Here is an 18,785-nt window from a genome sequence, read left to right as displayed (position 1 = left end):
ACCAACTGCATCTATCCTTCCTGACAATGCAAATGAGGCTATTGTGGCGATGACATCCACGGGCTTTGCGAATCTGTCCCAACAGGATAGAAAGTATCTGAGATTGTACAGACCACCGGACCACCACTAGTTCTCTTGGTGCTCGTGAATATTGCATCTGAGCCAGTCGTTGCTGACAGCCAGAGCATTTCGTAAGTATGTCTTGTCAAATTAGGAGGCCGCCTCTGTGGCAGCACACACTTGAGACTTTTCTGGATGGTGGATACTCGCTGCCTTCCCCTCCGACTTCCACATGCCATCCTAGCGGCGAATGGATGTACAGTCTCAAGCGGCCATGGCTATCACTTCCCAATTTGCTTCCTGCAACAAACGTACTCCATCCCTTCTCAGCGAAGCCTCCAACCCTTCGTTCAACTTCTCGGCCGCTACGATGACGTGTGGCAAACTCCAAATCCAATCGTGCGGCCTCCTATGGTAGGCTTCGTACGAGGAGACTATCGTCAACTCTCTCTCTGTTGCTTGTGCTTACAAATTGTCGTTGTTGCCACTTCACCTGTTCCCAGGTTCCTAAGCACCGTCTACTTGATCCGCATCGCAACGCTCCGGCGTTCTAGCTCCGCGGTGTTCAACCTCGTCATCCAGCGCCCACGCATAGCCGGCAGGTCCGTGACAATCCCCCTCGACTCGAACGTCAAGCTCTTGCCTTGTTTCGGCAAAGAGAGATTCCGCAACACCCTTCGTCTGCAATACGGCCTTCACGGTAAATGTATCTTGATGCGCGCATCCAGCGCTGTCGAGCTGGAGAAGTGGGCGACCTCGATCACGACAGCCATGGCGGCTTCGCAAGACTCCACTGAGCACGTTCCAGTGTCAGCTACCGCCCACACTCCACGTGATTCGGCGTCCAACATTTCAACAAGGACGAATTTGCGCCGTGCCACGAAAACGGAGGCAACTCGGTCGAACTCCCGCCACGTCCGCATCAGTCTCCAAACAGTCGAGACCCCCCGGAATTGCTCGCTCCGACAAATGGTGCGACGTAACGTTCCTGATGCAATTCAGTTCTTCACCACCGTAGGCCAGATCATTGCGTTAGCCAGCTAGCTAAACGATTCCGGCCGCTCTGGTAGCACATTCGTAGCACTCGAAATTCAATCTTCCACTTCCTATCGCGTGGCCTCTCCAACTCCTTGTGCTAACTCACTGACGCTGTCTCTCGAATTGCCGCCGCAGGGTCCTCAACATACTGCGCCGCGTGCGAACGGTTAGTGCTCCACACTGCACTCAAGCGATCTCCAACCTCACAATTCAGCGCTCACGCATGACACCCTGTCATCGACAGGAGCCTTCTTGACGATTCACCGTCAATTTCCTGCAGTTGTTTGACAATGATACAGCGCCCAAAATCTTCTGTCTGTCGTACGGAGCAGCCGACAGAGCGCAAGAAGAGATTGCCACAGCGACCGAGGCCTCCCAAACGAGCATGCAACCGAGCCGTCCGCAGTTCATCTGATAGCACACACGGAGAGTTCGAGCGGGACCAAGTCAGAACTGCAGCTCTATATAACTCATCCCTTGAGAAACCCCCATCGGCTTCTCTGTTCTTGGTGCGTGATTGTGCCTCAAAGACAAACCCCAAGCCGAAGACAAGCAGCCAGTACCATGCGCACCTCGGCGTCTCTGCTGATGCTCGTGGAGCTACTCATCGGCTCATTATTCGTTTCAGCCGACCCCAACGCGTCCAACGTGCCATTCTCGCTTCGATATGTTCCGGGCTTCTTCAAACAGGGAACGCCGTCCGTGGAGATACCTACGTCCAACCCAAAGCACCTCGGACTGCTTGACAACGTCACGTGGGCTGATGTAGACGCCTATATCAATGACCGAGCAGCTCAAGGCGTGCACGTGAAGCTATTCCTCTTCTTACGCCATGGACAGGGGACCCACAACGTCGCCGAGACCAAGTACGGCACGGAGGAATGGGAACGATACTATCGCAAACTGGCCGAGTACACGGATGCCAAGTTGACGAATTTGGGTATACAACAGGCTGCAAAGGCATCGGAGCGAGTCGACGCAGAACTTGAGAGGGGGTTGAAGATGGAGGAAGTGGTGGTGTCGCCTTTGGAGCGAACACTGCACACGTCCATGATCGCGTTCCAGAACCACGTGCAGATCCCGAAACGATCGATGGAGTGGCCCCGCGAGACCATCGGCGTGTGCACGTGCGACCTTCGCGGCACCATCTCTTCCAAGGCGCTGCAGTATCCGAGCGTCGACTTCAGTGATCTGTGGAGTGACGCAGATCCGTGGTGGACACCTGATGATCGCGAGTCCGAACTGCACATCAACGACCGAGTGCGCATCTTCTTGAATCGCGTCTTCTACAGCCACAAGACGTCATACGTTGGCGTCGTGACGCACGGCGGACTGACAAACGCCGCGATGCGAGTCATCGGTCACCGCACGTACAGCGTCTCCACCGCCGAGTTCGTGCCGTTCCTCCTCGAGGACACCAACGCCCGCACCATCACCTCCATTCTGTCAGGCAAAGTCGACATGTAAGCATCAACATCAACTGAAAAACAACTCGAGAAGTATCAAAATGTCAACTCAAACTGCTGTATTCCAACTACAACGTCTCTTCCCTTTCATCGTCTCTTGAATCGGAAACTCACTTGTCCATACCATCGAGGAAATCCTTCGACCACTTGCGCAGCGACTTGTCCATCGCAGCGTCCACGAAGCTGTCGATCGGGTGGATGATCAACGGGATGACGCCCAGACCGATGGCCGTCGGGGCCCAGCGCCGAACCACCGGCGAGTTCTTCGCCGCCCGTTGTACGGCGACGCAGCTCAGCGCCACCACGCGGTTGATCGTCAAGCCGGGGATCACGACGCTGGCCATTGTCTGCCATGCCAGCGTGTCGATCGTGGCGTCTGCCACGAGTGCATTGCGTTTGCGGCTGGAGACGCCCTCGTCCACAGCTTTCGTGTGAGCCTTGCTGGCCTTGTCAAAGGTGTCGCCCAACACGTAGCCGAACGCTACAAAGTAGGACGGCACTACTAGGCGGGGTAGAATGGGCCGGAACGACTCGCCCAGCTCGTTCGCATAGCCCAAGTACCGCACCAGTGAGTCTCGCCAGATATCCTCCTCCTGCTTGTCCACCATAACGTTGATGGTCTCTGATGAGTAGTCGAGGTATACTGAGGTCAAGTCATTTTTTGGCGACTGTTGCCGCGACATGGCTACATTATAACAGCAGTGAAACTTTGGGTTGCCGCGTTGGGAACAATGGAGGACTCGACAGAGGCGCTGGCGACATCGCAGCTCGAGACTTTGTACCGATTGGGGATACTGGAGCGCGGCTCTGAGGACGCAGAAAGCGTTGAGAGTCGCAAAAACGAGAGGAGCGGGCTCCTCCAACGACATGACGCCTTCCTCGCGGCGCTACCGCCACCTTCGGCTGTGTTTTCAGTGATTTCGAGGCGTGCGCAAACTTTCGGCGATGAATCGGACTCCAGCCAGTATTCATGTGACAGTAGGAGCAGCGGGTTTTGCGAGAGCAGTGATGGAGCATCGTCAATTTCGCGGCATCGACTGAGTTCCAGACCTCGACGGAGTTCCAGGTTGCGATCTTCAGCTTCATCAGCAGAATCGTCGGTTTTACCACTGTCGCGGTCAGCTAAACGAGACCGTCGCACGCTTCGGACGTGGTTTCGGCAGTGGCGGCATTTTGTCAGGCATCGCAGACAGGAAGCTCGGCGTCGAGCAATTGTAGATGCGTTCTTGAAGCAGAAGGTTATAACGAAATGGGCGTGTTTCCTCAAGCAGCGGCGATATGAACACGATAAACAGCGTCTTCTTGGTTCTTGGAAAGTGTCTCGTGCGATCTCGCGTTGGGTGCACTGGAAGCAAGGCTGTCATCTGCTGCGTGATCTACTGGAGCGAGGCCGACGATCTTTTATGGGACGATTGATTCTGCAGCGTATGTGGCGTCGATGGATCCAATTTGCCAAGCAAACAAAGTATGTTCACGTCGTGCTAGCCCAGCGAACTAACTGTATTCATCGTTTACTCTTGCGTAATGTCTGGGATGCACTTCGAATCCACGTATTTCGAGCTCGACAAGCTCGAATCGCGTTGCGCCGATGTTTCAAGGTCTTGCACGGCTTTCGTTCTATTCAGGAGCAACAACGTACAATGTGCACACAGTATCGTGGGAAGTCGAATTTAAAGCGGAAGCGTGAGTTCTTGAATCGATGGAGAACTGTCGCGAATAAGTCTGGTCGAGATAGAAGGTTGGCGTGCCAAGTGCAATTTGATGTCAGGCGGAGGCGATATTTTGTGTTGTGGTGTGAAGTCGCTCGAACTACTAGCATCGTAGAGCGTCAACGAGCAAAACTCTTGTCTCGTGTGTTCCGTGACCATTTTTTGGCGTGGGATGCAGCTACGAAAGCAATTCAACTCGGTGACAAAGTAAGAAAAAATCGTGAAAAGCACCTTCGGGCTATTTACTTTGAGGCCTTTAAGAATCAAGCCAGCTTTAGTGCCCACAGTAATCGCGCACAATTGATGATAACTCGTCATCGCCTAGCCATCGCTATTGAGCGTCTACAAGCACGAGCTAGAGAAAGAAAAAGGAGGAGAGAAGGCATTCGTCGGGTACAACAGATGTGGCAAACTCGCCTTGTGCGATGCGCTTGGTCGGAAGGCTGGCTCAGAATTCACCGCAAGCGACTGGCATGCAAACACGCGTGTTTAGCTTCTGAATCCCGATACCTCAGTGTTTGGAAGAGGTTCATTTGTGGGCGACAGGGTTGGCACCATCAGGAAAAGCGAGCAGAAGAACTGCACAGCAAGTTCTGCTGCCAACGAACCTTGGCGAATTGGAAATCCTACTACAAGTATCGCCTGGACCACGCACAACAACTGGTTAGAGCACAGCAACACCATCACAAGCACCTGCTTCATCTAGGAGTAATCTGTCTGTGGGGTGCAGTATATCAAAACACCCAAAATTCACTGCGGGGGCACCACCTCAGGCAAAAAATGCGCACTTCCCTAAAGAAACGACATTTTCAAGCGTGGCAAGCAATGGCACGATCCCGACGGAAGCTTTCAGATCAACTGAACTATCTGCAGCTGAGCCCTGGCTACCAAAAGTCAATATGCAATCCATGCCGGCGAAGGTGGAACCGGTGGATCGTATTTGTTTTTAGGTGTCGACAGCGTCACCGTTGTGACGAGCTTTATCAGTTGCGTACAAAGCGCCGAGTGCTGTTAAATTGGCATCGACAAGCAACGTTGGGATCTTGTTTACGTGCCTTGGGTTCCTACAAGAGTAAGCAGATAGTTGGAACTCTCTTCACTCATTGGAAATGTCGCGTGGAGAAGTGGAGAAAAGTTAGGGCCATTTGTGAGTTGGCTGAACGAGTGTATGACCGGAAGTTGAGTACCCGAGTCATTCGAGGATGGCACCGCCGATCGACCAACTGGCATCGTGTTCGTCTGTGTGGCGAATCTGTACAACACCAGCGCAAAGCAAAGCTACAAGCGATGTGGTTCCTCACGTGGCAAGAAAAGTTTCACTCCTGCCAGCGCTTATCAAGGCTTCGTCGCACTCATGCACAACGACAGTTGCGTTCGTGTTTCACTAACTGGCACAAGCGCTCGGCGCAGCAGAAAGTGTTTTCCCGAAAGTTAACACACTTCCACCAAGTCTTTGGGAAGTATCCAGCTTCGTCGGCTGTGTCCCGTGCATGGCACCGTTGGCAGCAAGCCTCAAAGCTTTGCAAATACACGAAACTGCTACACAGAAAGCTCCAGCTTAGACAAGCTCGACAGTGTTGGTCTCACTGGAAAATGTTTCATGTTGCTTGCCAGATTCTTCGGGAGTGGCGTCGTGTTGCACGAACGATGTCGAGCAGTAACAACAACCGTGGAGCGCGCCTACGCTACTTACGGGAGTCGCGGCGTTACAGACTTCAAATGTTCATGATCGCCAAATGGAAGTGTTTGGTTGAGCGGAGAAGAAACCTTCAAGAGAGACAATCCCTTTGGAAAACCCAGCTAAATCGTGAGCTGGAAAGAACAGCAGTGAGGTCGCGGCAAGCAACTCTTCTTCGCTTAAGGAGATGGTTTCGAAGATGGCATATCGGCTGCAGCAAGAGTAGTCTTCTTGCTAGGGATCATTTTCACACTCGTTTGCTTCTGAAGACGATGCTTGGATGGTGGAAGTCAATCATCCATTCAAAACAAGAGAAGGTTTTGGTGGAGGCGCAGCAAACAATTGGCAAGCTTTCGTACTATCACCCCCAGCAACAAAACTATATAGCCCAATCGAAGCGTATCAGTAACCTGAAGAGGGAGAAGAAGTTACCCAGGAGAAAAACGAAAGTGATGTCTAAAGAAGCGATTAACACTCGAGTGGAATCGATGCGAAAGATGCGACGCATGCTTGATCCCACTGAAAATGCGAGCTATGCACGAAATTATCAGGACGGTGGCAACGAGATTTCCCGCACTGAACCAAATGCTAGAGCAACTGTGATATTAGCTGCGCAGCATGACGATGCTGCTACTGTTGATCGCCTTGAATTTGACTCCGAGCCCCGTCGGCAAATATTCGACAACCAAACGCCTAGTGGGGATACAATATCTCGAAATCATCATCTACGTTGTGGCGATAACGAAATCCACGATGGTAAAGCCACCATCGATACGACTGAGGGTACAATTCATAGCCAGCCGGTTGCGATTCATAATTCTTGTCCCGAAACAATAGCACATGATGCTGAATTGCTCCAGCGGCTCTTGCTACTTGACTCTACCAACAGCAACCAACTGTGTCCGGAATCCAGGTACTTGGAATCTGAGAATCATCTATACCAAGAGGATGCATCACGTGAAATCCATGATTCCATACCCGGGAACATGCTACCTCTCTTCGACGATGATACAGTAAATAGGGACGCTTTTGACCAGACAGGAAACACGCACCAGGAAAAGTATGTCACTACTGGAGTACACGCGATTAAGTTTGCCTCAAACTTCCAGAAAGAACGAGAAGCAAACACTGTTGAGCAATTTTCGTGTACTAAGCAACACGGGTTCGACCCGAATGGAAGAATGCCCAAATCAGTCTGTGATGATCGCCGAAAATGTGTTGATACTTTCAGCTCACGTGGATATGACTTTGACGTCTGCGCTCCAATGAACGCTACACCTGCCATGTTCGAGCCATCGTTGAGTCTAGTCCCCGTCTCCGAGAGCAATAGCACGGGTCGCGATGACAAGCTTTCCGTAGTTAAAACGCGACACACTGCGCACAAAAAGCGAGTCAAAGGGGTCAACCTTCGCTGCAACAATGAATCAAGATCCCTGGCTGACATTTTGAAATTAAATGACAGCACTGGGCCTAAACGTTCAGAGCACGGCAATGGCCTCGCTGATGTAGATGCTCAATGGAATGACGGCCCTGTGTGCGATGTAACCGTGATCCGAGAAATCGTAGGCTTCTACGCCGATAGCGTCCTAATTTATGCGGGCACCAAGACATCAGGAAATGAGTTGGCGAAGGTGACAGTAACGAGAATGAGCATCTGCTATCGCATGGTCCGTGATTTAGCGCTTCTTCAAAACGACTTTTACATCGGCGAGCTCCAGAAAGTGTTCGATGCGAGCTTTAAAGAGAAGTATATCGAGTTGTCACGCTATGCGGTGGACGCTGACAAGCATGAAGAGCAATTGAAGCTTGAACAGTTCCTTGAAGTGTTAGTCGAGAGCCACCCCGCATATCGAAAATACCTAGACATTTGCATCCGGCAAGACTCCTCACGATCACCAACTCCATTGAGTGCATTGAGTTGGTTAGCTCAGCGCCACTTACAACCTTACTTCTTGCTACAAAAGCGAGCAAGAGCCCGTCCAAGGAAAACGAAGGCATACTGGGTCTGGGAACTGATGCCCACTGATATGGATCTGGCGCTGGAAAAGTTACTACCTACGATCAGGAAATACATGCGCATCCTTGGACAGTTTTTCCTGCGTCAAGCTGTTCAGAGCTGTTCGGCGACAGATAAAACACAAGACTATCGAATAAGCAGCACTGCGTTTATCGCTCTCATGAAGCAGGTTCGAGTGTTCCCGCAGCTTTTTCACCGCCGTGAGCTTGAAAATGCTGTGAAGCTATCGGCGTGTTCATCTCCAGATACTGAGGCACTGAACTTTCCAGAATTCATTGAGGCTTTGGTGCGCTGTTCTTGCAAGCTTCATTGGGGTGAGCTCGACGGAGGCCATCACTCTGGCGAGACAAACAGTGATGATACTGTGATCGTCATTAAGTTTGTGATGTTGATATTCGCGATGGAGGGTCAAGGTTCTGTGCTGAAGAAACGAAATGAGGACGTTGGTGCAATATTGGGGTTCTTGGGACAACAGCAAAAGAAAAAGCAAGCCCACAAGCTGTATCGCTTCCGTAAAATGCTGGTAGATGACAAGCGGCGAGCTCGAGAATCACGTGAATACCATCCTCCTTCTGTTTGGAGCCAAGTGCGGCTGCAGTTTTCCCCAAAACCGTCCCCAACGAGGTCTCCCGCTAAATCCCATGATACTTTTGACGAGTTGACGGCGTCGTGGGACGGTGGCTCTCCTCAGATTGAGCCATTTGTCTTCGATGCATCGACAAACCAACCTTTCGGTCTCGATTTGTCTCCAGTACCAAGTGCCGAATCAAGTGATCGCCAATGTGGTTGGCATTCAGGACAAGAATATGCGAGAGAGGAGCATATTCAATGTCGCCTCCCCAGTGACAGCATTGAAGAGACCAATCTCAAACCTCCTTTTACAACTGAAGAATCGCAACCAACCCACGCCGATAAAATTGCTGAAGTTTGCTATCAATCTAGTTTGTTGGACTCGACAAATGATGAACCAGTTACACAACGGGATGTTAGTCCATTGGATTCAGATCCCAACGCAGTCGACGTGGAGCGGTCCGAAGTTAATGAAAGCTCTGTCACCCGTCAAGTTGACACCCGAAGTTCATCTCGGAGTCTTGATGACGGCATGCCCATGGACTCTGACAATAACGAACTCCAACTACAAGCTATAACGCGATCGGCAGGTTTGACGGAGCTGATGGAGAAGGATGAGTTTCTGCGTGAAATTTTGAGCAGCATTGGAGACGTTGAGCTGCTCCTTAGTCACTCACAAATTAGCGATAGAAACTTGTCAAGACAAGGTAAGACTCCTGGCAGACCTAACAGCGGCGCTATCATAGCAACTAACGTCATTGTTTTCCTTGGCAGACAATCGAAAAGTACGGAGGTCGCATTCCACCTTATCTGACGACTACATTGGTCACGGATTTCCGTCTCTCAGCGAGCTGGCAGCGGGCAGTGCTTCGTACACTGACTTCGACGACGCACAAGTTACCAGGGTTATCTGTATGGACAGCGAAGTCGATCGTGAGGTTGCCATTCGAGATCCGATGCTGAACTACCTCACAGACATCGATCGCTTTACTGAAAGCACAGGTACGCCTTCATACTTTGCACTGGGTTTGTTGAGACGGAGTTCACTCACACTTTTCGCTCAGACCAGACAAGTTTGCTGTCAGTCGTGGACATGGGCGGAGTTCCGTTTGCACAATACTCTGCGTCACAGGTACACATTCGACTCTATGCGAACGTTACAGCTTTCTGCGCTTTAGTGCTTCTACTCAAACTCAATTTCTCTGTTTAGCAGAACATGAACGACCTCAATGTCGATACCTGCACTCACCAAGAGACCACATCTATTGCAACCAACACTGGAACACAGTCAGCAACAGACGAGAGTTAAGGAATGTACGATAAAGTAAGCGGCTTATTCAGGATGAGCAGACGGAAATTGTCAACACGACTGCCTCGGCTGCATGGATAATGGCCTTGGTCGGTTCAGAGCAGCTCGACTACAAAAACTTGGACTCCACGTCGTCGAAGTACGGGTGGCGGAGGGCTACTTTTGCGCTGATTCTCGCCGATGGGTCGTAGTGCAGCATGGACTGAGGTCAACAATGTTAAAAGTGGTTAGCCTAAACCAAACACGCATGGGCGGAGTGTGCGCACCTCCAACAAGTTTAGTCCAGCCTCATCTAGCTGCGGGAAAAGCTCTCGCATGTCCTTCTTCCTCCACTTTGGGAACGTGGGGGCGTAATCGCGCAACTTGGTGACACCTGGCCACGTCGACTCGTTCGGTGTGCCAAATGCCCTTATAGTAGTGAAATGTCAGTACGCTCTTCAATACGCCAGCTACATAAAAATCCAGCTAACTCGCCTGAAGATGCGGTAGAGCTGGTCGATCTCTGAGTCACCCGGGAAGAGCGGCTTCTTGGAGACCATCTCGGCGAAGATGACACCGACGGACCAAATGTCGACAGGAGGTGAGTACACTTCCTGGCCGAGCAAGATCTCGGGCGCGCGGTACCAGAGCGTAACGACCTCGTGCGTGTACTTTTTGATGGGGAGGCTGAACGCTCGCGCGAGGCCAAAGTCGGCGATCTTGAGCTCGCCGGTGGCGTTCACAAGCAAGTTCTGCGGCTTGAGATCCCTGCACCCAGCGATATCCACATCATCAGTGCACGGTAGTTACAGCAATAGAAAAAAGGCGCGCACCGGTGCATGATGCCGCGCGAGTGCGAGAACGCGAGGCCCTTGAGCAGCTGATACAGGAAGCTCTGTAGACAGCACAGACAGCGTCAGTTCTCCACAGTCTCCAACACCGCATAGCAACAACAATAGAAGACCTTGATTTGTGCAGGCTCGAGCTTGCCGAGCTTGTGCTCCATATGGCGCTTGAGATCCTTGTCCATGAACTCGAACACGAGGAAGAGCTTGCCGTCCTCCTGCAGACAGTCGAGGAGACTGGCATTTTAAATAGTTTTTAGTGTCACATTCCCCTTCTACAAACACTGTAATAGGAAGTATTGCTGGTGCATGCCTGACGATGTTGGGGTGCTCGAGCTCGCGCAGCACCGAAATCTCGCGCAGCGCCGTGCTGGGGATGCCGTCGTCCTCCGTCTCGAGGCGGATGCGCTTGAGCGCCACGACCTTCTTGGTCTTGAGGTCCAGCGATTTGTACACGACGCCGTACGTGCCCTCGCCGATGGACCCGCCCTTCTCGATGCGCTGGTACCGTTCCATGGTCGAATATCAAACTTAAAAGTTTGCCTCCCGCGCTTTTTTGCCTGCGGAAGAGGCGGGTGGTACTGGGAGTATGCGATTAAATGCGAGGGCACTCTTGTGAATTAATGTAGTGACGTGCACGTCCAATCTCATCGTGATGATGAGCGATGGTAATGGTGCAAAAACGCGATAGCACATGGGCTTTTTCGAATTTCTGTTATTAACCCAGAACAATTTAAGCCCAGTGAAAGGAGCGGATTTATCCAATTAAGTCCTTTGAGGTGACTTTAACCCCACCTCAAATTGATATTCTATCTCGAGATTTGGGTGGGTAGAACGGGTTTTAGACATTCCGAAGCAAGGTTAGGGGTGTAAATGACTGGTGCATGAAAATATCTGTGGATGTTCGCTACACATACCATACGGTTTATGCCTGCTACGAGCCATTCAAGTCATCCGCAATGAGCGATAGGTCGGGAAGCGGAATTCCATCGATGTATTGAAGTGGCAGCTGAGTGTAGGTCGTTCCTGTTTAAACTTTATATTTGTTGACTGAACTGCAGCTCGATGTACACTAGAACGGATTCGAGCACCTTCATGATAGAATAACCCCTTCAGGCTCGATTGGATCGCACGAGTATCGCCTTTGCGCTGGCATGCGTTCCGGCTTCGATGTCGCGGCGGCCATTACCCAAAAAGCCGCTGTTGGCCCCCTTCCCCCCCGCCCTTTACCAAGGAAGCAGCTTAAGAAGAGCAAACGAACAAGGGAGACTATGTCTTTCTAAGTTGGTGGGTTTTTCTGCGTGGTGGTCAAGATGATGTCTTGAAGATCGGTTTCAGCTCCTCCGTCCGTACTCAACATGAATATGGACTAAGAGAAGATGGCAACAGCGTTTGAAGAACAAACGGAACGTTAGAAATGATGGCGACGTAGCACGGAGTTAGGAGGATGGTTCCCCAGAATGAAGAATTGAAGACAAGAGAAGAAGAAGCAACAAAGAGCAAGTGAGAGATCAAATCGAGACAAAGCAGCTCAAAAGTGACAAGAACAAGAAGAAGACAAGAAGAAAAACAACAAGTAGCAGCATGTTGCGCGATTCGGAAGAAGCGACGGCGTGGCTGCGCATGGCCGACCCCATGAAGAACTGGAGCGACTGGCCGTTGGCGCTGGACAAGCCGAGCTTGCTCAGCTCTGGCACCGTTCAGACTCTGGAGCTCGTGGAGAAAGCGGACGACGGCAAGTTGGCCCACGACGTGGACGACCTGTCAGCGATCTTCGAGGGTCTCGTGGATGGAGCGGACATTACACTCCCCTGCGACGACATGGAAGAGGTTGCTGCCAGTGAGGACGCGTGGATTGACAGTCTAGAGGATGACGTGATGAACGTGAACGAGCTTTCGGCCGCGTTCGACGCGCTGGTTGAGGAGCAGCAGGAGGATTCGTCCTCCGACGAGGACGAGGACATGGAGGAGGCAGAAGCCCCCGTCAAGATCATCCCGTCTGCCCCCGTGTGGGCGACTCAGTTCCCGCTGGACCCTCGCAGCTGCATCCGTACACCGGTGTTTAAGAACCTGGACTCGCGTATCCCGCGGGCTCAGGTGCCTCGCATGGACCTGTCGTTTTCGAGCAACGGTGCGGCTGTGAAGACTGTTGGCGCCCTCGGTCCCCGACAGTCGGTGCAGTCTATGTCTCCGAAGCACACGAAGGCGAAGGTCGCCGCGTACCACCATGACCCCAAGACGTGCTGGATCTGCAAAAGTTCCAAGACCCCGGAGAAGAAGCGCGCGCTGCACCGCTACCATGAGAAGCGCACGCGCCGCAACTGGAAACGGGGTCCTCGGTACAGTGGACGCAGCAACGTGGCTACCTCGCGGGTGCGCAACGGTGGACGGTTCATCTGCACGACACGGTGGATCTGATTTTCTTCTTGAGCCTGGCCTGACGGCTGGTTGATTTGATTTGGTTTTAGCTACTCTTTACCCTGGAGCTTCTCTCCACGCAGTTTTTCTTTCAGTTGGTTTTACCCATCTTTTAAAGTCAGTAATGCATAGACATCATTTTCAGACAAGCATGGATGCGGTCGATGGTTTCTGCCTCGAAGTTCTGCCCATGATCTCCACTGCTTTGAAGAAATCCGTGCGTAATATATGTGCACCTCCTGCATACATGTGGGCCACACATATTCAACTGGTCGAAATTCAGATTGAAAGAAGAAAGCGCCAAAAAAACATGGTGAGAAGCTCCGCTGAGTAAGGCGTCGGTCCGTGCCGCGCGTTGCTCGAGAATAACCACCCCCTTGGTGTTGCTGCTATATACGGACACTGACCTCCGTATCCTCATTCGCTCGCTGTTGTGTTCTTCCGCAGTCGAGCAAATTCCTCAACGACAAGAAGAAGAAGCTGTTGGCCTTCAAGAGCACGACGAACGCCAAGTGCGTGCTGCATCTGCATCCGTAATGCGATTTGAATTGTACTAACGAGTTCCTACGTTTTCGCTGGGTTCCTAGTGACTCGATGGCCAAGTCGTACCTGGAAAAGTTCAGCTGGGACTTGATGCGTGCCGTGGACGAGTTCTTTGCCAACGGGGGCGAGAGCCTCACGCCTGTGTGAGTACAGTAGTAACAGCTGCCACTGAGTGATACTCACGTACTACGCAGTATTTGTTTTTCTAACGGGGGTTGTTCATGGTCTGTGTTGGTTAATAGCAAAAAGTCCACCATCTCCATGGACACAGTGAACGCGTGGTTCGATAGCTACCTAGGTGTGTTGTGCTGCAATGGTACTGCAATTGTGGAGATATATGGCTAACATGAGTTGGGTTTTGTTCAGACCCTGATGACGACGAGGACGCCATCAACGAAGAAGGGATCCTCAAGTTTTGCGAGGACATCGGCGTGGATCCGCAAGACCTTGTAGTGCTCGTGATCGCGTGGAAGATGGAGGCGGCCTACATGTGCGCGTTCTCTCGCAAGGAGTGGCAAAAGGGCATGCAGGAGATGGACTGCGACTCTGCAGACAAGCTCAAGGCCAAGATCCCGCAGTTGCGCGAAGCCATCGTGAGTGAGCCCGAGTTCAAGAAGTTCTACTGCTTTTGCTTCGGTTTCTCCAAGGAGCCCGGCCAGAAGAGCCTCGGCATAGACATTGCTGTAGCCATGTGGGAGCTGCTGCTGCCCACGCGCTTTGAGACGCTCACGGCGAGTTGGCTGGCCTTCCTGGGCGAGAAGAAGCCCGTGAAGGGCGTGACTCGCGACACGTGGGACCTGCTATTGGACTTTTTCGTCAAAGTGCGCGAGTCGTACGACAAGTACGATGAGAACGAGGCCTGGCCCGTGCTCATCGACGACTACATGGCCTGGATAGACAGCAAGAAGTAGAGCCCACTTCAGCGGCAAGTACATGGCAAATATCCACATACTGTTATCTGGATGCTGTCCTCTTTACTTGTTTCTACTATTTACATACCTACCACACAATAGCCAGATATTGTATCCTTTTTGTTTCTGCCATTATATCATCTCTTCTTCGCAGACCGTCATCACCATCGTCACTTGGGTGTCTGGGTGGAATCCCCATTCTCGCATCCTTCATGGAGCCCGTCGTCGTGGACATGTCGTCGCCCGAGTCGCTCCCGGAGCGCGCCTTCTTCCCGCGGGATTTTCTGCAGCAGTACAAGCGGCAGATTAACGAGCTCATCAAGCGCATGCAACGGCTGCTGGAGGAGGAGGACAATCTCGAGACGGACGGGGATGATGCCGAGCCGCTCGAGTGGAATGGTGTCCACCTGACGGCGGTCCCGGGCCCCACCGTGTGGCAGAATCTGTGTGCGCTGCAGGACTGCAGCGTCCTCCTGGACGCCACTTCTTCTCTCTTCAAGCAGAAGGTACTCGAGAGCGCGACGTTCGTGGCCGCCGACCCCGAGACGTTCGCGCTCGAGCGGACGCAGAGCAGCTCGTCCATCCCCGTGTCCGACTACAGCTCTGAGGACGTGGACGACGACGTGGACGCAGGATTCCAGGACGTGGAGCCTGTGAAAGGCCGCAAAGCCGCCGTCGCTCTGAATAACGATGTGACGGACAGAGTGCAGCACGCGTTGCGAGACGAGATCGAGTTTGACAGGTTCAAGGCCCACGCGCTGGCCTATGGCATGGCCAACGAGTCCGCTGAGGCCTTCTACGGCTACTTGTCGCAGGAGATCCCGGCGCCCGTGCTGGACTCGATCGTCGTGGACTTTGCGCGGCTGCTACCGCAAGCGGCGCTACGAGTGCCTCTGCTCAAAGCGCATTATGAACACATGAGGAATGAACTGGACAGGCCCAGCATCGCTACGTTCCGGAACAAGAGCTACAGCAAGGCGGTGACGTCGAGATCATCCACGTCGTCGAGTACGTGGACGATGCTGGGAATTGAGTGAGGAGGGGGCTGGCTGACTGGGTGATTTGTGTTACTGCAGGTGTCGATGAGGCCGGTAGCGACGAGGAAGACGAAGAGTTCCCTTCTACGGTACTGTTTCGCGGCGGGGTTGATAATGTGTATACTGCTGCTAACGCTCCCTTTTATTCTGGTTGTGTCAGCTACGACTGCGTACTTTCAACCACCTTGTCTTTGTGATTCACGGCATCGGACAGCACATTGACTTCCGCGACGGAGAGTTCAAATCGTGGAACGGAGAGACGGGTGTGGAAGGCGGAAACCACGCCTTCCGAGATATCTTCCGCACAATGCTGGAAACGACTTTCCAGGACATTCCTCTCGCACTGGAAATGCAATCCATCGAGTGGCACGAAGATCTTCACGAGCCAACGGGATTGGACAACATTTTCGACCTTATTTCCCCGGAAGGATCGTCAGCGTACGTTTCCAGCTCCTTTCGTTTTTGCGTGTTAATTGTTTCTCGTGAATAACGCGCTTCTGGTGTGGGAATTCAGGATTCGTGAGTTCAACAAGGAGACCTTTATGGACGTGCTGTATTATTTGTCACCACGTTACGGTCAGTTGATCGTGGATTCCGTCACTCACCAACTCAATGAAAAGTATCGCGTCTTTATGGACGAGCATCCAGGTGCGTTTGTGTCTACGGTCTGTGTTGTTCATGATGAGCTACTTACACGTATCTGCTGTGAACAGGTTGGGACGGCAAGGTGTCCATCTTCGCACACTCCCTTGGCTCTATGATTTCCTACGATATTCTGACGCACAAGCCGGGAGAGATAGCCAGCAATGGCGTCCGTTTCCCTGGTCTTGACTTTGAAGTTGACAACTTTTTTGGCGTCGGGTGAGATATCTACCAAGTGCATTACTACAAGGATTTACAATCGTGAGGACTCACGGGTTTGGCTGTTGCGACAGGTCTCCGGTTGGAGTGATGATTCTATCAAGAGGTGATCTCAACATCGAGGATGGGGAGTTCACTCCCGGAATCAAAATCCCGAAATGCCGGCGGTATTTCAATGTTTACCACCCGATTGACCCTATTGCGTACCGCATTGAGCCATTGATCAAGCAGGAAATGCACGACAAGGAACCAGTGCAGTTGATGCAGGTATTAAACGTAGCTGTGGTTTTTGTCGATGGAGAGCTATCTAACTTGTTATTCGTCCGCTTGTCTGTGTCTATTGATACGTGTAGTTCAGTGCTGTCAAGGACCAAACTTTCGGTCAGTTGCAGGAGACTTGGGAAGGTTTGACAGGCCCAGTGCACGGATTTCAGTATCGGCACGACTACGTTTTGAGACGTCGCAAACGCGAGCAAGGCATGATGGAAGTGGCATTTGCTGCCGCCTCCCACTCGTCGTACTGGATGAGCGATGATGTTGTCTTATTTACCTTGATGCGGCTGTGCCAACCGGTGGTTGATATCCTGCATCGGTACATGAGTGCGCGTGTCCCTCTGCCAAGACTCATGAGAAGCATTGTTGAGCTCACACCGCATACGAAGGTGTTACTGTCTGCCACTGCACTCGTCCGTGACCGGTGCACAGGTCTTTCGCGTGAGCAAATTGTCTTAATAGACAAGGACCGCCTTTACTTCCTGTCACGACTCAGCGAGGTTGCCTGCCGTCGCAAGTGGAGACTAAAGCTGACCGCGACGACAAAAGCGACGTACGGCGAAGACTCATTCATGCTGAAAATTGTGCCGAGTGAAACCGTTGCTGCTCAAGAATCCGGAGGACCGCCAACATCGAACAACGCTATTCAGCCTGGTGTGCACCTTTTCAAGGCTCCATCGACGCCGATTCGAAACGCATGGATGGATGCTGTCAATCAGACGGTTGTCCAGGCTGGTAGTACTTTTGCGGAGGAACCACCTGCAGACCAAGTACTCAGGGACACTGCGAACCTCGTCGATCTCCCAACCGGAAAGAGTATCGACTATTTCAACGCCATCAAAGCAGGCTTTCTCAAAGAGAAAACCGCCAGCGGATGGTATGACTCGTGGAACGACCGGTGGCTCGTTCTCCAAGAGGACCACTTGTCTTGCTACGAGAACTCGCCTAAACTCGATTTTGTTGGACAATTCCCGCTTCATAAAACGAAGGCGTTCTGTTTCGAACGTGAGTATCTCATCCGTGTGGTAGCTCGCCGGGGGTCTGCGGTCGAAATGCGGGTGCAGAACCAGGAGTCGTTCAACCGCTGGGTGAAAGTATTCGAGCGAATCCCTACTGTCGAGATTTTCCGCCATGAAGATTTATTAGAAAACAGCCCTTCATCGGTGCTGATCATGACTGACAGCACACGAGGAAGCTTCGGTGGTCCCGCCAAGGCCAGCAAAACAGGTGAATGGCTTCAAACGAAGATTGAAGGACACCAGATCAAGCTAGATGAGAACGACCAAGAGTATGTCGCTTTTGTAATCCAAGTGGCATCCTCGGCTGCAGGCACAAGCATTGTTCAACGACGATACTCTGAATTCGCGAAGCTGCATCACCAGCTGCGCAAGATGTTCCAACACGAGCAGATCCCGGCACTGCCCGGTACAAGAATGTGGAACAAGTTTGAACCGAATTATCTCAAACAGAAAGCCATTGGCCTCCACGGCTATCTGAATGAAGTTTGCAAACGGTGTGCCAACACACGCGCCCAGCCAGTGCTCCTGGAGTTTTTAGAGCTGTCGCCGCCAACTCCAGAGCCCAAGACGTCCCCAAAACAAGAGAAGGCAGAGGAAGATTGACGAGTTTGATGAAGGAGTGCTAGCATTGATCAATTCATGCTGACGCAAGTGATGGATAGAATCGGCTGTATCGGTTTGTATGACCTGCATTGCTAAGAAACTGACCGACTTGTTGAACTCTAGCTAGCCCTCAAGAATGGTGAATGGCGCACACAGAGCACTTGAAATCGGTCCACTCTCGTCGTAGACGTCGCACTCCGTTTCGGGCTTCAAAGCCACAACGTAGTCGCCTGCTTCGACGATACGGCGGAAACCTGAGCCGATCTGTGGGTCGAACACGCCCCAGTCCTGAGGCGTGAGAGTGAACGAAACCACTTGAGTCTCTCCGGGCTGTAGATGAACCTTGGTGAACTTCTTAAGCTGTTTGACTTCCGGGACCGAGATGGTGCGGAACGGCTGGATAAGGAACAGCATCACCGTTTCCTTACCAGCGACTGATCCAGCGTTTG

The 18,785-nt window shown here is 52.1% G+C and overlaps 7 protein-coding genes across 7 annotated transcripts; 5 read left to right on the top strand and 2 right to left on the bottom strand.

Moving 5' to 3' along the window:
- Nucleotides 1-1,662: 1,662 nt before the first annotated feature.
- On the top strand, nt 1,663-2,565 carry KRP23_4992 (putative phosphoglycerate mutase; the record flags this gene model as incomplete). The annotated part of the gene is made up of 1 exon (XM_067890012.1): nt 1,663-2,565. One exon carries the CDS (start codon nt 1,663-1,665, stop codon nt 2,563-2,565), a length of 903 nt encoding a protein of 300 aa, XP_067746595.1.
- A 109-nt stretch (nt 2,566-2,674) lies between these two features.
- Nucleotides 2,675-3,172, bottom strand: KRP23_4991 (Mitochondrial fission process protein 1; the record flags this gene model as incomplete). The annotated part of the gene is made up of 1 exon (XM_067890011.1): nt 2,675-3,172. The coding sequence occupies one exon, from the start codon at nt 3,170-3,172 to the stop codon at nt 2,675-2,677; it is 498 nt and encodes a 165-aa protein (XP_067746594.1).
- Nucleotides 3,173-9,142: 5,970 nt separating this feature from the next.
- KRP23_4990 (uncharacterized protein) lies at nt 9,143-9,847 on the top strand (the record flags this gene model as incomplete). The annotated part of the gene is made up of 4 exons (XM_067890010.1): nt 9,143-9,245; nt 9,313-9,540; nt 9,603-9,670; nt 9,752-9,847. The coding sequence occupies 4 exons, from the start codon at nt 9,143-9,145 to the stop codon at nt 9,845-9,847; spliced, it is 495 nt and encodes a 164-aa protein (XP_067746593.1).
- Nucleotides 9,848-9,956: 109 nt separating this feature from the next.
- Nucleotides 9,957-11,187, bottom strand: KRP23_4989 (Cyclin-dependent kinase 2; the record flags this gene model as incomplete). The annotated part of the gene is made up of 6 exons (XM_067890009.1): nt 9,957-10,049; nt 10,114-10,255; nt 10,322-10,594; nt 10,660-10,721; nt 10,791-10,908; nt 10,985-11,187. The coding sequence occupies 6 exons, from the start codon at nt 11,185-11,187 to the stop codon at nt 9,957-9,959; spliced, it is 891 nt and encodes a 296-aa protein (XP_067746592.1).
- Nucleotides 11,188-12,255: 1,068 nt separating this feature from the next.
- Nucleotides 12,256-13,089, top strand: KRP23_4988 (uncharacterized protein; the record flags this gene model as incomplete). Its single annotated transcript, XM_067890007.1, has 1 exon — nt 12,256-13,089. The coding sequence occupies one exon, from the start codon at nt 12,256-12,258 to the stop codon at nt 13,087-13,089; it is 834 nt and encodes a 277-aa protein (XP_067746591.1).
- A 310-nt stretch (nt 13,090-13,399) lies between these two features.
- On the top strand, nt 13,400-14,543 carry KRP23_4987 (DCN1-like protein 2; the record flags this gene model as incomplete). The annotated part of the gene is made up of 5 exons (XM_067890006.1): nt 13,400-13,402; nt 13,537-13,601; nt 13,677-13,775; nt 13,875-13,930; nt 13,999-14,543. The coding sequence occupies 5 exons, from the start codon at nt 13,400-13,402 to the stop codon at nt 14,541-14,543; spliced, it is 768 nt and encodes a 255-aa protein (XP_067746590.1).
- A 212-nt stretch (nt 14,544-14,755) lies between these two features.
- Nucleotides 14,756-18,336, top strand: KRP23_4986 (putative phospholipase, mitochondrial; the record flags this gene model as incomplete). Its single annotated transcript, XM_067890005.1, has 7 exons — nt 14,756-15,551; nt 15,620-15,669; nt 15,741-16,018; nt 16,095-16,228; nt 16,294-16,441; nt 16,516-16,708; nt 16,795-18,336. The coding sequence occupies 7 exons, from the start codon at nt 14,756-14,758 to the stop codon at nt 18,334-18,336; spliced, it is 3,141 nt and encodes a 1,046-aa protein (XP_067746589.1).
- Nucleotides 18,337-18,785: the final 449 nt, after the last annotated feature.

This window comes from Phytophthora ramorum (genome assembly GCF_020800215.1).
Source record: "Phytophthora ramorum isolate Pr-102 chromosome Unknown Phyram_PR-102_s0004, whole genome shotgun sequence".
Classification (NCBI taxonomy): Eukaryota; Oomycota; class Peronosporomycetes; order Peronosporales; family Peronosporaceae; genus Phytophthora; species Phytophthora ramorum.
This window is presented reverse-complemented; position numbering and strand designations above follow the sequence as displayed.